This window comes from Myotis brandtii, unplaced genomic scaffold, assembly GCF_000412655.1.
Source record: "Myotis brandtii unplaced genomic scaffold, ASM41265v1 scaffold439, whole genome shotgun sequence".
Classification (NCBI taxonomy): Eukaryota; Metazoa; Chordata; class Mammalia; order Chiroptera; family Vespertilionidae; genus Myotis; species Myotis brandtii.
In genome coordinates, this window is record NW_005366783.1 from 544,991 (window position 1) to 553,302 (window position 8,312).

An 8,312-nucleotide genomic window follows, 5' to 3' on the forward strand; every position below is an offset into this window, starting at 1 on the left:
CTTGGCGGCTTTCGGCAGGTCCCCGCCTCCAGGGTTGGGCGCGTTCTGTATCGCACTGTCGTTCCAAACAAGGGAACAAAAGCCAGTTAGAAGGGACAGACACTTAGCTCTTCAAAACACACACCAGCCACGCAAATGTCAGGTCACAAAAGCACACACGCGAGAACCGGGTAACTTCAACGTACGGAGAAAACGTAACCTAAGTGCCCGGTAGAGCCGTGTCCATACGCTCCTGTCCCAGGGGAGCGACTGGGAAAGACGGAGGTGCCGTCACCCCCGGCGGAGCCGCCGCCAAGGACGCCCGCGAGCGTGAGCACCACGTCTTCTCTCGTCTGACTATGGTCAAGGGCCCTTCTGAATGTAACGTTTCCAGTGGAGGAAACCAGAGCTTTAGGGAGTGAGCTCAGTGTTTTCAATACCAACTAATGAACGACATTCATGGCTCACGTCTCCCTATTCCCTCTGGAAGGAAATGAAAAAACTTCCTTGAGTGGATATGGAGCTGCAGTCGTAGCCAGAAAGGCAGGCTCTAGGCTCCCTGCACATTTCCACCCACAGTGGCAGCAGGAACATACAAACAGGATAATAATTCAGACCCAGCAAAAGAAATCACAACTGAACTTGTCACCAGCTTCTCTCGTTCCGTGTCAGCCACACTACACGTGGGAAACCGGCATGAATTCCCCCCTCTTCCCGCTACGCCACACGCCAGTGGGTGACGCCGCCTGCACACTGCCGTCACGGCCTCTGCACCACGGTACCATTTGCTGAAGTCGATCTGTAGAGAGTGGTCGACCGTGAGGTCTGTGGGGCAGGCGGGGTGGACTTTCTTAGGGTCCCCTCCCAGCGTCTTCACCGCCTCCCGCATCGCAGCGAGGTCCACCATGGCCGGGATCCCCCTGAAAGCAGAAGGGGCACATGAGCTCTGACGGTTCCTTCACACAGGCTCCCGCCAGGAGGATGCACTCACGCATTTCTGTATGTAACAAGTACCCCTGCCCTGGCCGCTTTGGCTCAGTGGAGAGAGCGTCGGCCTGCGGACTGAAGGGTCCCGGGTTCGATCCCGGTCAAGGGCATATGCCCAGGTTGCGGACTTGATCCCCAGTGTGGGGCGTGCAGGAAGTAGCCAATCAATGATTCTCTCTCCTCATTGATGTTTCTCTCTCTCTCTCTCCCTTTCTCTTCCTCAACAAAATCAATAAAAAGTATTTTAAAAAGATAAAAAAAATAATAAAAAAATAAGTACCCCTTTTTCGTCTGCATTCGTGCTTGACAATGGACTTGTAACCCAAAGCTGGAAGCACCTGGGTTAATGAGTTCACACAGGATATTATCCGAGACCTTCAGTGCTCAGAGGTAGATGTGCCCAAAGTAACACACAAGGTGAGCTTCAGACAGAAGAGGACTTCGGGGACGGCCTTCGATGTCATGGGACCCCGCCTGCTCCCTGGCCCAGGCCCTCCCAGCCCGGTGCCCTCCTGCTGGTCCTCGTTACCCACGACAGACACAGGCCCCCCCCGAGCCGCCAGGCAACAGCATCTACCAAAGGCCTCCGGGGTGCGAGGCCCTACAAGACGGGTGCTGCTCTCAAGGACTTTGCAGGGAAGATAAAGCAGTGGCTGCCGTGACAGCAGCAACGACAGAGCCCAGAGCAGCGCAGGAGACCCGTCCCCGTGGGGATGAGGGTGTGCTCTCTGCCTGCTAGCTCCTGCGCCTCCGCTGACACCATCGAAAGGGCACCTCTTCTAGCGACGATCCCTGACACCAGGGCAGGCAGGCCATTCAAGAGGCCTCGGGTCTACACGGACTGGATCACATACGGAGGAAGCAGGAAGCAGGGGGAGGCCTCGATTCTGCCTGGACAGACGGAGACCACCCTGCAGTCACAACGATGGGCAAGGCCTGGAAGGAAGGGAGGGGCAGGCCATCACGTGTGACCTGAAGTCTGAAAAGCCTGAGCTGGTGGAGACGACAAGTACGCAGCTGAACAGAAGTAGTTTGGAAATAAATAACACAGGAAACAAGCGCCTAATTTTTAAAGAGTTGCTTCAGTTTAGAAAGGGCAATTTTTAAAAAAATAGCGCTCTGTCCACTGAGCCAAACCAGCTAGGGCTAGAAAGGGCAATTTTTAAAAACTTATAAACTAATATTCAAAATTAAAGTCAGGGAGCTTTATAAAGGAAACACCGAAAATGCGCTCGTGAGGAAGGCTGTCACTCACGTGAAGTCCTGGAGGAGAACGCGGGCGGGGAAGAAGGGCACTTCCACATTGCTCTGCTTGGTTCTCCAGTCCAGAATGTTCAAGACGTCTTCCTTTTTCAGCAAAAAGCCATCACAATTCCTCACAGCAGCTTCCAACAGGACCCGTACTGAGTAAGGCAGGACATCTGATTCAAGAGAAAACATTAAGAAAAGTCCTAACTAGGTATTACAAAGATTTAAACAACAAGATACAGATGCACTGCCGGCCGGCGTGGCTCAGCGGCTGAGCGTCGTCCATGCACCAGGAGGTCACATTCCCGGTCAGGGCACAGGCCCGGGTTGCAGGCTTGATCACCAGTAGGGGGCGCACAGAAGGCAGCCCGTGGATATTTCTCTCATTGATGTTTCCATCTCCCTCTCCCCTCCTCTCTCTAAAATCAATAAAAACATATTTTTTTAAAGGATACAGATGCAATATTTTCTCAATTTAAAAATATTTTAGTCATTGATATTTCTCTCATTGATGTTTCCATCTCCCTCTCCCCTCCTCTCTCTAAAATCAATAAAAACATATTTTTTTAAAGGATGCAGATGCAATATTTTCTCAATTTAAAAATATTTTAGTTTGGTAAACACAGAACAAAGCACCATCCATGTGAGCACCAGGACTGCTATCAATCAGAGGCTCCCACGGGTCAGCCAGGCCCTGAAAAAGCGGACAAGACCTTCCCACAAGCAGGCTGACCTGGGCACGTAAGACTGATGAGTGCGAACGAACATTCAGGGAAGACAAAGAAACCCTGAAAACCACAGAAAATGTGAATTCAGCACAATAACAAAGACATTCCTTTAAGACAAATATGGGTTAAACTGTGTAAAAGTGTGTAATAGATGTAAAAGGTTTCCATCAAAAATGGCTAAAGTTTAAAAGTGAATCAGGGTCTTAGATGAGTACATTCTCTTCATGAAAACCATCTTCATTCTTGATGACTGGGGTTCGGCACCACAGAACCACAGTCAGTGTTAAACGTCTTCAACCGTGTCAAACTCTCCCAGCGGACAGGCTGGCCCAGGGCGGCTGGTGGGCAGACGCCACCCCACGAGGGGCGACGCGCAGCTGTTTAGACCAGGGGTCCTCAGACTACGGCCCGCGGGCCACATGCAAATACAAATATTGTATTTGTTCCCGTTTTGTTTTTTTACTTCAAAATAAGATATGTGCAGTGTGCATAGGAATTGGTTCATAGTTTTTTTTTAAACTATAGTCCGGCCCTCCAACGGTCTGAGGGACAGTGAACTGGCCCCCTGTTTAAAAAGCTTGAGGGTGGGGTGGGAGCTGGAAGGAGGGGAGTTATGGGGGAAAAAAAGAGGAACAAATGTAATAATCAGAACAATAAAGATTTAATTTAAAAAAATAAAAAAAAATAAAAATAAATAAAAATAAAAAATAAATAAAAAGCTTGAGGACCCCTGGTTTAAAGGCATGAGACCTGTGCCCCGATGAGGCGTGATCGCAGGACAGATCCTTCCCAGGAAAGCAGCGTAAACAACGCTCCCAGCACAGTATAATACACACTGCTACCTAGCAAGGACATAATGTGACATCCGGAAGAACAATGGAAGGACAGACGGAAAACCTCAGCACCTACTCCGCACGGTGTGGCCGCACCTCTAGCAGGACGCGCACGAAGGACGATCCGGGCACTGACACGGACACTGTAGTTTTCAAACTGTCACATATACAGGGTGGGCAAAAGTAGGTTTACAGTTGTGAGTAGGCAAAAGACAGCTTCTTCCTGTGTTACTGTGGACCAATTACTGTGCTGTTTTCCATGTGAACTACTGCTGCCCCACCTGCACAATGAGGAGGAAGCAAAAGGCACTTCTGTTCCTGAGGCCTGGATCCAAGGTGTCCAGTGTAAGGGCGGTACGGGCACAGTCCGAGGGGCCAAGTTAGAGAAACTAATCACTGATGTTTCCGTTGGAATCCTGGCTACAAACTTAGGATTTATCTTTTTCTTAAAAATGTGCCTCCTGGCCGCTCAGTGAAAACGCCTGAAACAAGGACAGTCCGCTCCTCGGAACCCCCAAGGGCCCAGCGGCCGTCTCTGCAGCCTCCCCTTCGGGGGGCGCCCAGGCTGAGCCCAGCCACCTCGTCAGGGAGCAAACAGGTCCCGGAGACGAACGGGGACACTGAGGGTCAGCGTGAGCATCGGGAGGAGGAATGACCGTCACTCACTGAACGAGGTCGCATCCGTGAACAGCCCTGAGCTCAGAATGACCGAACGCCCTGCACCCACCACCACGGCGGCGGCTGGAGCAGCTCATGACCCCGAAACTGACAACGGGGAGTTGGTCCTTAATCCTGTCTTCCTGACTTCAGTTATGAAATCGTCGTAGAAGAACCACAGCTACTAAATGCAGAGGAAAGGGTACAGTTAGAAACCTCACCAGGCACCGGACCAAGCCCTGGACGGGACCCGACGGTCAGCGGGGCTGAATCAGCAGGTGACATGTGGACGCCTCGGAACTCTGAAGGCGGGGCCAGTGACGACACCCACACCCACGTGGCGTCACGGCAAGTGGGACTCAGGACATCACCTGCCTGTGGACGGAGCAGGACGCACAGCACCCACTGCAGAGCGTTCTTGCAACAAGCAAACCTGAACGAATCACACACCAGCTCTAACGGCCCGTCCGCAGGAAACACGGGGACAGGGCGACAGTGAAGGGAAACCACGGAGCAGCAACCCCACAAACCCAGGACAAGGAGCCGGTGCCCCCCCCCACGGAGCAGCAACCCCACAAACCCAGGACAAGGAGCCGGTGCCTCCCACGGAGCAGCAACCCCACAAGCCCAGGACAAGGAGCCGGTGCTCCCCCCACGGAGCAGCAACCCCACAAGCCCAGGACAAGGAGCCGGTGCCCCCCACGGAGCAGCAACCCCACAAACCCGGGACAAGGAGCCGGTGCTCCCCCCACAGGTGGTAGGGAAAGGGGAGGAGGGACGGTACAGACGTGAGCCTTGCAATACGTAGCGGCCAAATGCTACGCGCTCATGTTGGGGTACGTCAACACCCCACTGTAGAAATAGGAATACGGACTGGGTTTTATGCCATGGTAAGGAGTCATTTGTAATTTTACTAATACAGTCAAGGCACTAAGATTACGCGTGTTTTTTAAGCCCTTTCAAACACCAGAAATGTAGTCTAGCCGACGTGGCTCAGTGGTTGAGCGGCGACCTATGAGCCAGGAGGTCACGGATTGATTCCCGGTCAGGGCACGTGCCCGGGTTTCGGGTTCGATCTTCAGTGGGGGGTGTGCAGGAGGCAGCCAATCCATGATTCTCTCTCATCATTGATGTTTCTCTTTCCTTCTCCCTTCCTCTCAAATCAATAAAAATGTTTTGAAAAATGTACTAGTGAGCCGAAGCCGGTTTGGCTCAGTGGATAGAGCGTCGGCCTGCGGACTAAAGGGTCCCAGGTTCGATTCCGGTCAAGGGCATATACCTGGGTTGCGGGCACATCCCCAGTGGGAGATGTGCAGGAGGCATCTGACAATGTTTCTAACTCTCTATCTCTCTCCCTTCCTCTCTGTAAAAAATCAATAAAATATATTTAAAAAAAAAAAAAAAAAAAAAAAAAAAAAAAAAAAAAAAAAAAAAAGAAAAGAAAAATGTACTAGTGTACTAAAGCATATTTACAGGTTTGAAAATGGAGTATGTGGAACAAAAGACTGGCAAAATGTTGGTAACTGACAAGTACATGGTGGGTTACTGTACTATTGTCTCCCCACTTTTATGCTTGGAAATTCTCACGCCCCAGTTACCCATGAATGAAGGTGCGAGTGAAGAGAGTGAAGAGCCTCAGCAGAGGCCGCACGCGAGGCCTGCGCTGCTGCTCACTGTGGGGGGACCTTCCCTTGGAGACGGGACCCCAGCACCCACAGGAGGGAAGTGTCTACCTCCTCGCTCACCCGGCACTTTAAAGCCCCCCCACAGGCTCTGACAAAGAGCAGGCGCCTAAATACTAGCTTCCACCCTGACCTCCATCCGAAACAGAATGAAGTCCCCAAACCAAGAGGAATTATACGGGTAAATTTTTTAAAATAAATAGACCATTTGGAAACAATGAGAAGAAAAATATCACAGAAGCAAATACACAAGGTTAACTTTGCATCTGATTAATTGTTCTGGAAACAACATTCAGGAATGTTTTTGTTAAGAGTATCTTCATAAAAATTATTTCATCATATTTCTAGTAAAATATACAACGTAAACACCAGCAATGATCTCTACTCCCTCCTGAAACCCACTAAAATAATAGGAAAGGAATAAAAAAGTTATAAACCCACAGGGACAGGGAGAAGCGAAACAAGCCTGCTGGGCGGCAGCGCCTGGGTGAGTGGCGGGGCTGACAGGACAGAAAGGCGATGGGAACCAAGCCGAGGCCGGGACGCGGAGAGGAGGGGTGCAGACGGAGGGGCTGGAGACGGAGGGGCTGGGCGGGAAGGGGACAAGCCCTCGAGTTCTAAGTGACAACAGGTCCAACCTAAAGTCGTGGCCAGGCCGACAACCGGTCAGCCACAGGCGCTACTGGAGGACCCGCCCTATAAGCAGGCAGGTGAACGAGCACAGGAGAGCACGGAGCACAGGAGAGCACAGAGCACAGGAGAGCACGGAGCACAGAGCACAGGAGAGCACGGAGCACAGGAGAGCGCGGAGCACAGGAGAGTGCGGAGCACAGGAGAGCGCGGAGCCCAGGCTCAGCTCGCCCAGAGCGCGAGCCCAGGACAACAGGCCCAGGGCCCAGGCCCGTCCAGATGCAGCGCTGCCAGGAGGGAAACGCTGATTGACAGGTCACCTGACTACACCGGAGGGGTTCGTTCTTTCAGGGATGAATTATTGATAAGGACACAGCAAACTAAGTGAATGAAAAAAGACAATTAATCCCAGGAAAAAACACAAAGCTGTGAGAGAAACGAGGTGTAGCCACCTGCTCCATGGATTAGCTGAGAACACTTACTCATAACAGCCTAAGCACCGAATACCGGTTTAACCAAAATCACGGGAACTGTACCAGAAAGAGGTACACAGGGTCTAGGTGAGAGAGAAGAAAAACACCAAATTCCCACTTTCCACAGAAGAAAGTGTTGTCAGAAACTGAAGACTCAAGACACATCCCTGGCTGGTGTGGCTCAGTGGATAGAGCGTTGCCTGCGGACTGAAGGGTCCCAAGTTCGATTCTGGTCCAGGGCACTTGCCCGGGTTGTGGGCTCCATGCCCAGTGTAGGGCGTGCAGGAGGCAGCCGATCCACGATTCACTCTCATCATGGATGTTCCTCTCTCTCTCCCCCTCTCTGAAATAAAAAATATATGTGTTTTAAAAAACCCTCAAGAAACAGCTGTATAAGTGCGGTTCTCTCCTAACAGAGGAAATTACCACAAGAAACAGCCGACAGACTGAAAACAGTGCTCCCAGCAGAGCCTGTGCTGAGTGGCTCTAACTCTATCGCGTGAACAGTAAGTACACGCGAAGTTAAGAAGCAATCACGAGGAAAGGAGTCGCAGACGGGAACGGCACTGTGTCATATTTTAAAAAACCCTCAAGAAACAGCTGTATAAGTGAGGTTCTCTCCTAACAGAGAGGAAATTACCACAAGAAACAGCCGACAGACTGAGAACAGTGCTCCCAGCAGAGCCTGTGCTGAGTGGTTCTAACTCTATCGCGTGAACAATAAGTACATGCGAAGTTAAGAAGCAACCACGAGGAAAGGAGTCGCAGACGGGAACGGCACTGTGTCTGACGCACTAACTCACCAGGCCTCACGGCCGTATGGCCACAGGGAGAGGCAAATCCTAAGACCCTCCCCTCTTCTCCCCTCCCCTCCAACAGGAGGAATGGAGGGAGCAGTCCCTTCTCCTTGTGCCGCCTCCAGGGCACAGGCAACCCAGCTCCCCGCAGTCGTGCCCCGGGGCGTCTACCTGCACACGCGCTGGGTGCGGCCGATGGCGGGGCAGGCAGTGTGTGATGCTCAGAGGGTATGAGCGTCCTCACTGGAGGAGGCGGGCCGGCTGGGGGAGCACAGCCCAGCAGCCAGGGAGCCTGCCC

At 51.9% G+C, this 8,312-nt stretch overlaps 1 protein-coding gene across 1 annotated transcript in view; it reads right to left on the bottom strand.

The window, feature by feature from the left end:
• Nucleotides 1-8,312, bottom strand: part of IREB2 (iron-responsive element binding protein 2) — a 39,425-nt gene that overhangs the window by 19,698 nt on the left and 11,415 nt on the right. Inside the window, exons 4-6 of the mRNA XM_014546255.1 lie at nucleotides 2,222-2,387; nucleotides 762-899; nucleotides 7-55 (exon numbers count right to left, since the gene is read on the bottom strand). Coding sequence (XP_014401741.1) covers nucleotides 7-55; nucleotides 762-886 — 174 coding nt within the window. The 5' untranslated portion in view covers nucleotides 887-899; nucleotides 2,222-2,387. The remainder of the gene's footprint in view (nucleotides 1-6; nucleotides 56-761; nucleotides 900-2,221; nucleotides 2,388-8,312) is intronic.